Source organism: Falco peregrinus, chromosome 1, assembly GCF_023634155.1.
Source record: "Falco peregrinus isolate bFalPer1 chromosome 1, bFalPer1.pri, whole genome shotgun sequence".
NCBI lineage: Eukaryota > Metazoa > Chordata > Aves > Falconiformes > Falconidae > Falco > Falco peregrinus.
In genome coordinates, this window is record NC_073721.1 from 19,495,826 (window position 1) to 19,511,841 (window position 16,016).

The 16,016-nt window shown below is 49.0% G+C and overlaps 1 protein-coding gene across 2 annotated transcripts in view; it reads right to left on the reverse strand.

The window, feature by feature from the left end:
* Nucleotides 1-16,016, reverse strand: part of CDH23 (cadherin related 23) — a 213,390-nt gene that overhangs the window by 194,479 nt on the left and 2,895 nt on the right. For both annotated transcript variants that reach the window (XR_008747265.1, XM_055804362.1), the window contains exons 2-3: nucleotides 7,578-7,646; nucleotides 2,539-2,616 (exon numbers count right to left, since the gene is read on the reverse strand). Coding sequence is in view for 1 of the 2 variants with exons in the window: in XM_055804362.1 (XP_055660337.1) it covers nucleotides 2,539-2,616; nucleotides 7,578-7,641 (142 nt within the window). In the remaining variant the exon portion in view is untranslated. The remainder of the gene's footprint in view (nucleotides 1-2,538; nucleotides 2,617-7,577; nucleotides 7,647-16,016) is intronic.

Genomic DNA, 16,016 nt, shown 5'->3' on the forward strand with positions numbered 1-16,016 from the left:
ATTTTCCCACTCCTGTCCTGCATACAGCAAATCCATTTGCTGGGCAATTAGACTTCAGTCATTACATTCTACTAAGGCAACATTCTTTTTGCAGAAGGGGGGACCGCAACCAAGAGAAACCCAGAGCACCTGCCCATCCCCACTCAAATCCAGGGCTACAGGTAACCCCACCTGCAGCAATGCCACCTCCCCAGCACACTGGGGAGTGTCACACCTTGCCAGAGGCCTCCAGCAACTCACCTGGCATCAATATCCATGCCATTCTCCCTTACTCACAAGGCCTCTGAAAGGTTTGGGATTAAACAAAATGACCCTTGGAATGATTTTGCTAAAGGCAGCGAGCAGCACAATAAAGACAGGCAGTCCCCCTCATGCAAACTCTTCTTCTAAGGGCTGTTAACCAGCCAGCACTCCTGCTACTGGAGTAAAACACACTGCAATCCAGCTACAAGCAGCTGACGTGGGCTCTCCCGGTGTCCTGTCTCGCCCGTGCCACTGCAGCCCAACCAGTCATTATCCCTCCTCCTCCTCTCCAGGCATCCCCCCCCCCCCACCGGCAATTTCTTCCCTGGCTCCTTCAAAGGCTTTTAGCTTCCTCAAGCGCACATCTCCTATTCCCTCTGCATGTGTGCACATGTGTATGTGTGTGTTTCCATTACTTCTGGGTGAAATAACTGACTAGAGGGTCAGTCCACCTGAAAATTGCTCTCCCCGGACCTAAATGAAACAGATGGGCATTGATGATGTTTTGGGAGAAATTAATCAGCCTGGACCAGCGGCAGCGCCAGCAGCTCCCTCTGCCCAATCTCACCTAATGAATTCCAAGCTCTCTGTCTTAATAGCTCCTGACAAGACTAATTTACTCTTGTAAGTGATTAGAGGGGGAATGATCTCTTAATTGTTGCTTAAGATTCCTTTCGGCATGGCAGGCAGCAAGCAGGGACTGCTCCGTTTGGTGCTAGGTGAGGCTGCACCCAGGGATGCCGTAGGGAAGGAGGGGGGGGCTGCACGGGGGTGTTCACTCAGCACCACAGTGATGGGCACTTCCAACAGACCTCAAAAAAGGAGCTGCTTTTCCCCCCCCCCCTAGATAAGAAGCACCATATACTGTTCTGCTACTTACACCTCAGTCAGGATATAAGAAGGGTGTTTCCAGACTATGCCTTTTTTTCTTTTTAAAGTTCATAAGCCTAACTCAGAAAACACCTAACAGCAAAAGCCACAGAAACACTGTTTGTCAACTCTTTCAAGGCTGACATTTCCCCCAATGCATCTGGAAACAAAATCCCAGGGTACCAATATTCTTAACAGTGAATTTCTTACTATACAGTGTAATACAAAGTTAAAAAAAATTCAAACCCCCAAATAATTCCAAGAATAATTTGCACAATACCTCACCAGAAAGCAGGCTGTCTGAAATCTTCCCTCATTTTCTGCCAAAATAGAAGTTTAGTCCAAGGTACTTCAAGCACCACATACACTGTGAGGAAGCGTTTCCCTTCAGCTGTTCCCAACCAGCTCTCACTCCTGCCCTTGCACAGTTGCTTCCTTCCCTGGGACTTGTCCGGGGCACATCCAGCACTAAGTGTGTCTGCAGGGACACTGGCAACAGAGAGGCTGGGAGTACACCGACAGCAAACTAAAGAAACCAGGTGCCAAGGGACCTGTAAGGGGTGGGCTCGCTGGAGAAGGCCACAAAAAAGTGGCACAGGTGCAAGTCATTGGGAGAAAAAAAAAAAATTACAGTGAAGTCAGGTCCTTCCTTTCCTCACACTGTCTCCAGCTTGCCTTCTGTGGTGCTGTGAGTAAAGGCACCCGAGCAGCCATTGCCAGTATTATTTCACATTGCAAATAAACCTGAGCACCACTGCAAGACAAAACTCCCCAGGCAGACAGCTGCAGCTCCAGCAAGCCTTCTCCTGAGGACACATTTCTGCGCAGAGCTCAGCTACTGCCCAGGAGCTTCCACACCACCTATCTGAAACTCATAACCAAGCCTCCACGTCCTGCCTACTTGCTCAGACACCATCCCACAAGTGAGACACCATGGGCTGCAAATGATGCAACTGAGGGGACCCCCAAGAAGAGACAGAACCCTCAGCTGGAAGCCCTGGCTGAGCTGAGCAGTCACTAGAGTGCTCTCCGGAGTCCTCCAACCCTTTGACAGCCCGGTGACGACTTGGGTGCAGCAAAAGCCCTTTTTAAGGGGGGTGCTGTGCAGTTGAAGGCAGCAGTAGATGTGAGAAAGGGCCTCCGCAGCTTCCATCCCAGCCACCCTCCACTCCCAATCGATTCCTCACACATTAAAAGCCAGTCACAAGCCCTGATTGAAGAGCACAAGTTTAATGGACTGGGAGCCTGGAAAGAGGCTGAGAATGACCAGGTCGATTTCTGCATTTACTAAAAACCGATCCCTAGCTAAATAAAGAAAGAAAAATAAGCTACATCTGTCAGTCAAAAGGAAAGCATTTCTTTAATGCTTTTCCATCAGGGGGTCAGCAGCAGTGGACACCCTGCCCACAGGCACACCCTACTTACCCACAGGAGTATCCTCGTTGATCAGCAGGTAGGTGTCAAAGAAGTAGTTTATGAAGTACGGCAGCCGATTGCCCTGACCTGCAAAGACGACAAAAGCAAGGTGTTACTTCCCTGGCTTGTCGTGCATGGGCCAGCACGGCTGGGAGAGGCTCAGGGCACACAGAGATGCACATGAGGGACCAGGCTTGCCATTTGGCATCGTGATGGCAAGGGGTGACTCTGAGATGAGGGCTAACAGGAGCACGGAGAGCACCATGTGGTCCCCCACAGGGGCTGGCTGGGGAGCGGCTTCCCTCCGCTGGCCTTTCTTATTTTAGTATTTTCTTTTACAGGGTGGAGGCAGAGGGGACGGGGGAAGCCAACAGCTTGGGAGCCAGGAACATCAATTATTGTTTTAGCGCATGATTAATACCTTCATTTTGTTCCCACGGTTGAGAGCCTTTCGCCTTGTCAGCCATCCCAGCAAAACCCGGTGTGCCTCCCCTCTCCCATCACCTGATTGCCTTTCCCTCTAATTGCCTTCTTTCACCTTTAATAACCAGGCTCACTTCTTTTTCCTCCATTTTTTACAGAGCTGGAAGCTCACGAGCCTGCCCCTGGACTGCAGTGCCCGGCACCACAGCCTCATTAGGTGACAGAGTCCAGTGCAGAGCACGCAGGAGAACAACAACCGCACCCTGAACCAGGGAAAAAGTCCACCAGGAAAGATTTACTATTGGAGGGATGCAGGAAAAGAGGTGGCAGGAGAGAAATGCAACAATTTTCCAAGAAGGTTTGGTGTTGAGCAGGCTACATCTGAGGGATGGGTTTTCCTCAATAGGCAGCCGGCACCGGCCAAGCCTGCAGGCTTTAAGAAATGCAATTCAGCTGCCAGGCGGCAAAAGCAGGGCTGTGCACAGGGAAGCACAAGTTTGAACTGGTCTGGCCAGAACAGTTCATGCCCATTGATGGGGAACCCCAGAGGCCAGTCGCAGGAGGGGGAGAGGCAAGGAGTCTCACTAGAAGCAACAGGGCAGCGCTTCCTCACTGTGACCCCTCATAACTACCTTTGAGGTGAGCAGAGCCAAACCCAAGATCATGCAGGTATAAAATATTGCCAGCAAACCCCCTCACAACCCCCCACCACACCAGATGCAGATCCAGCCAGGGTCTTTTCAACACAGCTGTTACAGAGCATCACCTCCATCGTTACACCAGCTGTGCTGAAGCAAAGACACTGCTTCAGGAAAAGGCATAGCAAACCCCAGATGAGATCAGGTGTCCAGCTGTCCCTCCTGACCATGCTGCACTTTGCCACCACCTTCATGCCCTGTGCTTCAGCATCCCACCTTAAGAAACAAGAACCAGACCAAGTTTCAGCATCTTCTTCACCTGCCCAAGCTCCCAATGATGGGAGATGTTCCCAAGACCTTCTGAGCACAGGTCCCAGCTGTGCTCCCACACAAACCTGCTCAGCACCCACAGGAAACCCGCTCAGGAGGAACAGAAACCCGCACAGGATGGGGGAGCAGCCTGGCCTCCTCCCGGGCACCCTCTGTAACAAGACAAGGATTTTCAGCACTGTCTTCTTTTCCCAAGGCACCAGGTTTTTTAAACACCTTGAGAAGTGGGAAAGCACTAGAGGCAGCACTCTTGCAAAGGCAAGATTTAAATCTCAGCCCCTGGTGTTAAGTACCTGGAAAGAAAATGAAAAGGACCCCAACAAAATGGGTTATTTAGAGCTAATGGCATCTCCGGAGGCTTCGAAGCACACTTGTAGCTAGCTGCCATGGCAGGGCCAGCAGGCTTTGAAGGGAGCAGATAAGGCTAAAACACATGAAGCAGCCCTTGTCGCAGGGAACCCACTTCTGCAAACCCCTCTACTTCAAAATAGATTCCTTAATATCACCAGTATACTAAAAATAAGTTGCAACTTTCAAAGCCAGCTGCATCAGGCGCTGGGAGGCATTCAAACCACCAGTTTGCAAGCACAGTTATCTATGTCTTAAGACAGGAGGGCAACCGGCACCTAAGAACTGAGGAAAGCTGAAGGAGGGTCTGGAGGTAGAACTCTGCTTTGGACTGCAGATCCCAAGATACAGAGCCAGGCTGTCACCATGCTGCCAGACCATCAGTGTTCAGGAGGGCAGCGTGAGATGGGAGGGGATGGAGACAAAGCATCTGAATGATACAAAAATGTAGGTCAAAGGATGCATGCTATGACAAATGGAAACCATATCCCAAAAAATAAAAAAGGGATGCTCTGGCTGAAGCCACCAGCCTTATGTCCCCTGGCCAGCCTCAACACTTGTGTCCCACCACAGCTATTTCCAGCTCCCCAACAGCCCAGACTACTGCCAAGGGCTGCATCCTTAGCACACCTTCAGGAACCTTCTCCACATCTCAGATGCAGATAAGCTCTTATCCTCATAACCTGGGTGCTCTCAAAGGATGCCCAGCTAGTCTGCAAACCTCAAGTCTCCCACACATGTCCTGCTGCCTAGTCTAGGATGGCCAGAAGTTTTCCTTGACAAAGACAACAGCAATGTTTTGTTGGCTTTGGACACACTGGTGCTTTCACAGAAATTAATCAGGGAATCACAGCTACACACCACATACCCTGAAAGCAAGTTCATGTTTTCGCAAAGGCATCACTGTGAAGCAGCCATCATCTGTGTCCTCATCTAACGGATCATCGGCTGGATTTTCATTCTGCAAGACTGTCACAACCACCTGGCAATACCCTGCGATATACCATTGCTGTATCTCTCAACATGGCTCTTGCACATAGCCCCGCAGCAAGATGCGTGGCAGAAAACCATCACTTCCACCACACACTTGTAACCCTTTATTCGTCCTTCATGTGCTACCAACAGGCTCCAAGAGATCATGAACAATGTTGTTTTGATGTGCTGGGAGATTTTCTTCCCTGTGTCTTCCACACTTGCTCCACACTATTCTTGTAAAAACTGCTGCTGCTTTGCCCTTCAGAGTCCATACTCACATCCTTGACCATGGCTGATGTGAAAGCATGGTAATCACAGACCTGTTCTTCTAGTTAGCATCCTTCGGTCCCTCCTAAGCTAGAGATGAAGGTCTCCGCTCATCTCCAGCAAGTGCAGCAGTAGCTGGGTAGGAACACGGAGACTTCACTGCCGTGCCAGAGCTAAGCCACCCTCTTCCAATACACCAAGCCCATTCAGGCTGCAATTCCACATTTACCCTGGCTAGTTACTTTGCCAGAATCTTTGCAAGCTTTCTGGGAAGAAGAGCTCCATCACCTGCTGTCCCCAGGGCATATGGCAGGGCATCCACGCACTTCTGATCCCAGGCACAAGAACTGTGCCAGTGCTTGCTTATTGAGGGCAGGCACTCTTTGGGGACACAACCACCAAGCCCGGGGCAGGGCAGGGTAGGGCTGACACACCGCTGACCTACAAGCCTCCAAATCCCCATTTACCTACTGCCACCCCAAGGCTTTGCAGCTTGCTATCGCCCAGCTAGGCACTGGCAGCACAGCCGTGCACACCCCAGCTGCAGTGCTGCAACTGACCGCACAGCAAGGGATGAAGGCACAAGTCCCCAGCCAGGCAAGCAAAACCCACCATCCCACTTCCAATGGGATGTACTGGACCACTCATGGCAAGCGATATCTCTGAGGGGCAAGTTTTAGGAAGCTCACACTGGGGCAAAGGACTCACTGGGTTGTCTTTTTTACTTATTTTTTTCCCTTTCCAGAGGAGTGACAGGGCAGTTAACTAGTGAGGCTATACTTGATCTAATACGACACCAGAGGGAGATTGACTGTGCTTGTCAGTCACAGCTAATGTCACCCACTGACTGCTTAATCAGGCTGCCAATCTGGGCAAGCCATCTTGAGGCTTTAGTATGGGGGGGAAAAAAAAAAAAAAGAAAAGAAAAGAAAAAAGCTTTTATTCCAGAGGGCACAGTGCTATCAAATGGACACACACTCACTATTGTTTATCAGCAAGCACCACATAGGCATGAACCCCCCAGCTTCCCTCTCTTCCCACCAGCACCCAGGGGCTTTAGCCCATTCACCACATAACAATCCTGATTTTCATGGGGCTTTGTCACACATTGACAGTACTTATGCACCCCATGATATGCCAAAGCTCGGGCCGAGAGGCATATTTTCTACACCAGAAGGCAGTTGTCCCACAAGCTCCTACCCAGCAGCCAGGCTGGACTCCACAGTCCCCTGCCAGAAGCTCGTGTCCCAGGGAAGACCAAGAGCATCATGCTCACAGGGCAGAGCCCAGCACTGGGAGGAAAGCTGGTCGTGGAGGCTATGCCTGCCCAAAGCACTGCCCTGTCTTCCAGCTGGAATTAGAAAAGAGGTTTTGCAGCTCAAAGAAGAGTTACTTCCCCACACAGCATATATTAAAGCACAGTTCAGGTAATAATTTTGCTGCTGAAAACACAGGGAGAGCCCTGCCAGTAGTACCTCTGCTGCTGAACAGCTAACAGGCTTCTGGTTTACATTCTTGCCTTTCATCCGCTTCCTCTAATTTCCTGTAGTTTTGTTTGTTGGGGGTTTTTTTTTGTTTTTTTTGTTTTTTTTTTTTTTTTTTTTTTTACATAAAATGACCTAACTTCATGTCTACCACTAGCTTTGACTTTGAGAACCCCATCTGGAAGTTGCCATGGTCTTCCCACTGACACACAACAAGAGCATCTACCACCATTGGGATCACCAGCACATCCTCCTCCAAGCCTCTTTCCAGTCCCACCTGCTCTCTCCCAGGAAGGGCCACCTGATGCCATGTGTGTCCTCTTATGGCTGCAAGAAAAGCAGCTGCATAGGAGCACAACATGCAGGTCCCCAGGACTGCATTCAATGGAGAGAGGTGATCTGCTTGCCCATACCAGCCACATCTCCCCATCACCAGAGCAATGCTGCTCCGACTTCAGATATTCATCAGGAGACCACAAATACAGCAATTTTTACCCTTGTACCTCACAAACATGAGGTCCAAGCAGGGAGAAGAAGGGAGAGAGAAAAAGCACAGCACTGGACAGACAACAAGATGACTTACCCAGAGAGACCAGCCCCAGTAGCAGGAGAAGCAGAAAATTGCCAGCAGCAGCGTGATGCTTCATGGCTCCTGTCAAAGAAGAAAGGCAGCATCAAGTCCAGTGCTTTATGAATATTACCCTGTCTTCCCAAAGCAGGCTCAGGGATGCAACCCTGCTCCAGCTTGGACCTTAGAGAAATCCCTTTTTGTTGGGATCGTGCATGTCCTTGCACCCAGGAGATGAACATTTTGTTGACTCTTTGCTTTTATACAGGGCACTTCACCCCAAGAGTGCTGCCACCATCACATTCCTGGTTCATGCAGCCCCAACCATCCTCTTGGCAAGCGCCAAATTGAAATCATGATTAGCCTGGCATAGGTGATACATTTTTTATTTTCCACTTTCCAAAGTGTATTTGCTCATCTCGTGCGAGGGGATAAGGCACAGCGATCTCTGCGGTCAGGACTGGAGCAGAAGCAGCCCCAGCTGAGACAAGCTGCTTGAGCATCGCGCAAGATGTTGAGGGTAAGGAAAAGCTGCTGCAAGCCAGGAGCAACACAGCAGCGAGCCATCAGGACTGGGATTGTTTTGGCAGAGCTGCGTGGGAAGCTTGACCCAGAATCACTGAAGAGGCACCAGGATTTCAGAGGACAACGCATAACTCCTCAAACCTCTCAAACCACCCGGGTGGCTGCAAAACAGGCACTGTGAGAGCACTAGAAGCAGACGGGCTTGCAAATGTGCCTGCATCCTACTCTGCCTCTCAAATTTCCCTGGCTTCACATTCACCACAACACACGACTCCTCACAACAAGGCAAAAAGAATAAAACAGTAACAGGGAGCCGCTTAGCACAGCCACATCCTCGCGTGGTTTTCAGATCGTTAAAACCCAAGTTCTTCCTGAGCCAACCCCACAGAACCTCAAAGTCCCGCTTTCCATGGGATATTTTAAAACATTTCATCCTGGAGGCAAGTATAAATCATGTGTGTTAGACACAGTGTACAGGCACAACGGACACCCCCAGGCAGCGCTCTCAGAGCCTGAAGCAGACAGAACATCTCAGTGACCCATCCCTGAAGCTCTCCATATTTCTGCAGGTGCTGTGAAAGGCATGGGGCAAGGGAACATTTTCCTACCAGCTCAGCACATCCACACAGCAGCAGACCCAGGAACACGAAAAGCAGAGAGCATATGTGACAGCAACAGAGATGAACCCATCGTTAAAAGCATAAGCAGCTCCCACTTGAGATCTGAGCACTGACCTGAGCCGTGAGGGCTGAAATGAGCAATAAATCACACCTCCCTAAGTAGTTTACCAGCCTAAGTAGGGACTTGTTACATTCACAAGTAGTCACACAGGCTTTTCGTTCACCAGTGCTCACAGCACCTGGAGAACAGACCACTAAACAAACAGACCTGAATAAGCTGTTGTGATGTGCGATTCCCACTTAGGGAACACCCAAAGAAACAGTTCACCCCTAAACCCAGGGTACCACCTTCACCCACCATCACTCCTCACTTGCCCCAAAAGCAGCAGCTCAGCCTTCCCTTTACAGCACCCAGCTCTACACACACCAACTGCAACACCAACACGGAGTCACCCCAAAGCATGGCACTGTCCTGGCACAGGCTGCAGCTGCGACCCCAGCTAAGGGCAGAGGGGTCCGCACCCCATTACCACCCTAAGGGATGCGTGGGCACCCCGCAGGGTGGTCCTTACCTCTGCTGGGGAGCCTGCACCCCAGCAAGAACGAGTAGATGCTCCTGAAAAAGCTTCAAAGCAGTAGCTACATATGTTTTACTTTTACTATTAGATATGTCAGAAAAGACAGTTCATAACAATTCTGTCACCATGGAAAGGACCCTAATTCTAATTGCTTCAGCTATTTTGCCACAAAAGGGTCTCTGGGAGGAAAAGGTCTGCACCTAGGAAAGAAAAAAGGTGCTGTGGTCTTTTCTGTGCCTCTTTAGGAAATTCAGCACAAGCCTGAGAAGACATTTGGGATCAGTGCTGCCTAACCTTCAGGCGTATCATGCCAATCTCCCAAGAAAACAGACAGGGCAAGACAGTTTAATCCTCTATCCCCCTGACCAGTTTTTGACTTCTGTGTGTTTGGTGCCAGCAGAGCATCCAAAAACCCAGTTTCTAAACAAAAATTACTTCTTTCCCAGGAGCCAGGCATCATATCAGGCCCTTTAAATCTTTAGATTCAGCTTGCAAAAGCAAAATAGTGTCTTCTAACAAAGAAAAACACCAAACCTCTCAATTTTCCCCCTGCTTTGATAGGTTTTGGGGAGGAAAAAATCTTGGACCTAGACAACGGTGCTCTCCAGGCCCCCACATCCCCCTGGCCAGCACCAAGCCCAGGGCGCAGAGCCAAAGCTCATCATGCTGCTGCCAGAGCAGATGCAATGGAGATGAGCAAGGCAGCCCAACCCCAAGCTCTTCCTCTGCCTTCTGCTACACCAAAATGCCATCGAGGAAAACACTAACTTTCTTTTAAAACAGCACCGCTATCAACCCAAGCGAGCGGAAACATTTTCAGGCTTCACAGACCATGTTTAAAAAGCAACAGGGCAGTGGAAAAACAATTTACGTGATGTAGAAGTAAAGGCAGTTGAAAGCATCCCTTTTTGAGTGTCATGATAAATCTAAATATTGTATATTCCAAGTCAGTCACTTCATTATGTAAGTAATTGCCTAAAATGTCATTCTGATTTTGTCTGTCTTCATTAATACTGCAGCTCTTCACTGGTTCTCCGAGAAGGTTCACTCGAATATTGCAAATTTAGGAACGGGATTGAGAAATCTCTGGGGAGAACTTAAAAATTGTGACTAAGAGCATATTAAATTGCACCTTCTGCCTGAAAGAGGCTCTTTGTAGGAAGCATTCGGTGCAGTTTCCAGCATAATAATGTCTCTGGGCAAGTCATCTCTGGGAACTTAACTGTTGTCTCCTGGCTGCAAAAGTACTAATGTTAAACCAGAGATTTCCCAGTCTACTGGCAACCGCTCCCCAAGGCACGGGAAGCGGCAGACAGAACCACATTAAATGGTGATGGATGGGAACTGGAGGAGCCTCTACTACTGAAACACTGCTCTGCAAAGAAGTCCGGGGCTTGAAAGTTTAGGAACCGGGTCAGGTCAAGCAGAGTTTTTTCAGCCCACTTGCCCCAAATGTCTCCTTCCCAAGCCCTGGAGGTAGCTTTTTTGCTGCTTAAACAGCATTGCAGCATACCTAAATGTGGCAAAGATCCCACCTGCTTGGCTACACAGATGGAGCCTGGCCAGCACACGCTCCAGTCCACAGCACACATTAATCCCAGTGAAGTTGGCAATGAGGCTCCAAGAGCCTTCTAGCATCTCACCTCCACGAAACACTGGAGTAGCAATGCTCCTGCTTCTCAGGCCTAGGCTACACATCACTCTCAGGGTGCTTATGCATCGGTTTCCAGGCTGTGCACCTGTATTGGTTATTTTTCAGTGCACTGTTGGGGCACTTGCATGTGAGAACGGCTCGCATGCATACAAAACACATTTAATTGCCCGCATCAGAGCGGCGGCAGTGGCTTCTGCGAAGGCTGTGCCTTGTTGGCAGAGATGCTTTCACAATCAAGCTGCTGCTAGCATCTTTAATCACTCCCCAAACCCCTGGTCCCTCTACCCCCCACCCAGTCTTCCCTTCCCCAAACCGCACCACAACGCTTGCGCCTCAGAATTTATAGTGTCAGCCTCTCTGTTTGCTCTGCGCTGTTCCAGGAGCATAAAGAAGAAATGAAAGTGTAAATCAAAGCATTTCCCAAAAGGCTTCTATGTGAAAAAACTGTACGCACCTTCCCAAAAAGCTCCTTCTCCAGTGATGCAGCACAAATGATGTCCCCCAAAGAGGGGAGCCCAGCAGCCAGCACTGCCCACCCACAACATTTGCACCCGAGTAGAAGTCCCTGAGATGCTACCAGGATCCCACCATGCCAGAGGCATCCAGCCACATGCTGGAAAGACCCTTCTCCCCAGGGCATGCCATCTGTGCCCACTATCCCCATCAAGCTGGCTGCCTTGGAAGAGCAGCCATGAGATGCTCCAACAAGGGCCACCACCAAACGTGCATCAAAGAAACCACCCCCACGATCCTCTTCAAAGCACACTGCTTGGCACCAACCCTCATGCCAAAACACAGTGGGCTGAAGAGGCACAGCAACTCCCATCTCCCCAGCTTTTTCCATCCCTCTGCTCCTCAAATGGAAGCACCACTAGAAATTCACCTTTTCTTCTTCTTAATGCTTCTTGGCCAGGTCTTTACAATAGGTAGGATTCAAAAGGAAAAAAGTAAAAGTTAATTTTTATTTTCACACACACACACACGTATTGGCATGAGCTATACACAAATCATAATTCCTAAAAATAACAAATTGCAGAACAGGGTAATCAGAAGTAAATTGATACTGATAAATAAGCTTTTCTTCCATGCGGTAGGTGGTTTATTTTAATCTAATGAGTTTTATATTTTCTGAGCTTTCAGATTCCATGATGAAGAGCCGTCCGCACTAGAATTACGAAGCACTTTGAAATATTGTAATTTTATGGCTCATTTTGTCAGGACTCTTGAAAATTAGATTTGTTCCCAGTGAAAAAAGTTGCCTTTTTTTCCTTCTATTCCCTGCAGTGAAGGAAAAAATTTCCTTGTTAAATAAATACAGACTAACATATTTGTATGCATGTGGGGTGGGGGAGGATGGATGCGCACAGAACAGGGAGCAAAGGGGCACAGCTGCCACAACCCACCTAAGCCCTGAGACTGTGCTTGCACGAGAAAAAGCGTGAGAGACACTCTCTCCCCTTCCTTCACCCCAAAAGCAAATCCGAGGTTGGAAACACAGTTTTTTTTCTCCCCACCCAGTTCAGGGGATTCCCACAAAGCTGACAGCGAGTCTGAGCTGCTCTATGCATCCCAGGTAGCACCAACTGGTGGTATTTAAACCTTTCTTCTAGCAGGGAAAAAGCTAGAGCTGTTACTCACTAACAACTAGTAACACCAAAGTTTCCCACATTTCCAGCAGTTTACTCCCATTTCAAAACAAGGAGAGGAGTGGAAACATTCTATTTCCTCTGTGAGAGGTTTGATTACCCATAGGAAACAAGCATTAGCTGCAAGATGACATTAACGCCTTGTTTAACCAGAAGCCCAAGACCAGAAGAAAATGTCATGTTTGAATTTCTCAGTCCACGCAGGAAAACTTTGGCTGGGTTGGAAGTGAAACTAGTTTTCCAAGTCACTACAAGTGCCATAAAATAATCCTCAGAACTACCCAGCTCTGCATTAGCAACATGCAAACCCTCCACCACAGCACACTCCAACTGCGGTATGCCCGGGGAAAGTCATTTAGTGATACATACAAGTACAAGCATCCAATTCACTTCTTTATTCATGCAATATTAAAATAATAGCCTGGGAGCTTTGGGAAGGGGCCCCCTACTCTGCACTGCAGCAGTCCCACCCACCCCTCCACAGCCAAGGTAGCACCCTTCTTGGGTAGGTGGAAGAGGAGATGACTGAGTTTTGCGTTTGTTTTTTGGTGGTTGATTTTTGTTGTTGGTTGGAGTTTTTTGGGGGGTGGGTGTGTGTTTGGGTTTTTTGGGGTTTGGCTTTGTGGTGAGTTTTTTTTGGTGGGTTTTTTGGGGGGGTTTTTTGGTTGGTTTTTGGGTGGTTTTTTTTTTGAGTGGGGCAGCACTGGCTCTACTGAGTCTCCAGCACAGGTTGCTATGATGCCCATGGTGACTAGCAACCATTTTCCATCACAAAGCCTCACTTAAGCTGGAACCACAGCTCCTAAATAAGAGGCAGACTGGGCTGGGGTATGGAGACCAAGCTAACAGGCTCCTGGCTCTCTTGGTTCCTGGAGAGGCTGGCTGCACCAACACAGAGCCCAGCACAAGGACCCAACGCAGCAAAGGAGCAGCAGGGCTGCAGAGCAGATGCCAGCGTGGGATGAAAAGGTGGAAAAGCAGCCAACAGCAACAGAGCTTAGCTTAAAGAAAAAAAAAACAAACCAACAACCAAAAACAGAAGAAAAAAAAAAGGAGGGGGAAGGGTGGGAGTTATTGCCTTAGGAGGAGGTAGAAAGCTGAATTCAGTGAAGCGGTACATGCAGCCTGGTCTCAAAGACAGGAACCTCTCTCCAGACTCTTAAAAAGCAAGCACACAGCAATGGACAAAGTGGTAAAAGTGAAGATGCTGACAGCCTGACGCAAAGCCTGCTGGTGAACAGGAGGCCAGACACTTTCTTCTTGTGCCCTGCCTAGAAGAAGGAAGGCTCGCCTGCTGCCCGAGGCCGGGTGGCAGCCTGGCTGGACTTGCAAGCACCACCATCAGAACGATGGTTGAGAGGTGTACAGCATCCTCAGGCTCTGACAACATTTTTGAGTGAGTTTGTAACGCTGCCACGCAGCCTGTGCTTACATATCCTGGAGCACTCCTGCCTGCAATGCTTCAGATGCAAGCACGCAACTTCTGTTTCACTTATGGTTTTTAAAGGAAAAACAGAAGAGAAGACATCTGTGAAGTGAAATTAAAGAAAAAAAAAGTGTTCACCTAAATATTGCCCACTTCATTTACAGAATAATAAGCACACTTAACAGACATGCAGCAGATACCTACTGCTCCAGCCCTCTGGCTCAGGCTGTTGCCTGCTGCACAGGAGCAAAGCGGGAGGCTCGGCAGGGCTGTGCGCTTGCAGGGACACAGAGGGACCAGCCAGGCACCTCCCTCCTTGCCACACTCCGGTGCAGCTTTGAACACAAGCATCGCTTTTTTGCAGCAGCAGCAAGCACGCTATAAGCTTCATTCTAAGAAGTACACCCATAACAGCGCAAGCAACACAATGAAAAAAAATTCAGCATCAACTTCAAAAGCAAGACATCAACCACAAAACCAAGAGCTCTTGACAATCAGTAACCAAACTACGTTTCAAAGCCCTGCCACAGAAGATGGGTTACTTATCGAACTTCATCGTCCCAGGCAAACACTCATAGCAGCAGACACCACTCCAAGCCCTGTCAGCACAGGACCCCAGGTACGCGTGCACCCAGGATCTCACCCCGTCTCCAGCTACTCCTAAGCTCCAGGCTGGTTGCTTGCATCACTAAAAAGAAGCAACAAGGCTATTCATTCAGTCCTCTGGTAACTCAAACTGCAGGCTGGAAAGGTAGATCTTAAAAAACAGGGTGCTTTAGAAGAGTTTTTTTTTAAAAAAAAAAAAAAACAACAAAAAACACCAACACAACCCAAACCAGGAAAAGTAAAAAAATAAAATAAAAATTGACGACCCTCACACTGAGCAACCTGAGCTGCAAAAGCTCTCAGGCCATTTCTTGCCTCACCCAAATCAAGAGAGAAGTGTCCTTGCTGCTTTCACACAAAGCTCACTTAACTTTCAGCGAGAGGCACTTTGCTGCAACAGACCTTTTCAAGGCCCACTGGCTGTTCAAGCTAATAAAAGTGAGGCTTTGCCTGATGGAGCAACACCATGGGCACGCTGTGGCTAATCACTCGCTAGCTGAAATTTTAAGAGGGGGGAAAAAACAAAGTAGTAGAGACAGCAGAGGGAAAGGAAATGGGGCTACTTAGGAGGAACCCCACCACCACCGCAATCCCTTTATCCCCAAGAGCAGGGGATCAAACTGAAAGACAAAGGGATTTAGCAGAGATGAAGATATTTGAATTAATGACAGTAGTTCATCACTAGTGACAGGCTTGTTCATGCAAGCCCTGCTAGGACCCCAGATGTGACTAAGAACCCTCTAAGGTGTCCAGTCCCTCTGCTACGTGCCCTTTTCAAAGCTGCAGCACCCTGGGCACCAGCATATCCCCCTATTTCTATCAGGATTTTGCCCTCAGTGACTTTCTCCCCAACATACTCCAAGCAGGACATCTTTCTCCCCTGGAAAGCAGCTGTTATATCAAATGCACAGATCAGGGCAAAGCAATTCAGGATAAGGACAGAAAAAAGCCTCACTGCAACTCTGGCTCTGGCAGAGGCTGGAGAGGGGACATTATGGCCCTCCCACGGCCAGATCAAAGTTTCCACTGCAAGACACATCCAGCAAGGTCCTTGGCCCTGGGGCATGGGTTCAAGCAGATGCTTCTGCAAGGCTATCTAGCAGAAAAAGAGAAGATGTGCATCCAGGATGACCCCTCTGATCACTTATGGAGCACACCGTAATTAGCAAGCACCTACCATAGCCACGTACCAACATTTTCAGGGAGTGAAAGCCATCAGGCTCCATGACCAAAGATTTCCTGCCCACGTTGACCAAAGCTTCAAGCTCAGCATGCTGCATGGCACAGCCTGTGCACAAACGCTACTCCAGTGCCTGCTATAGCGTCCTGGTCATTAGTGAACCACAGGCAAGATCCAGGACATCTGCAAGATTTGGGTAAGCCTTGACCACTGGGATTC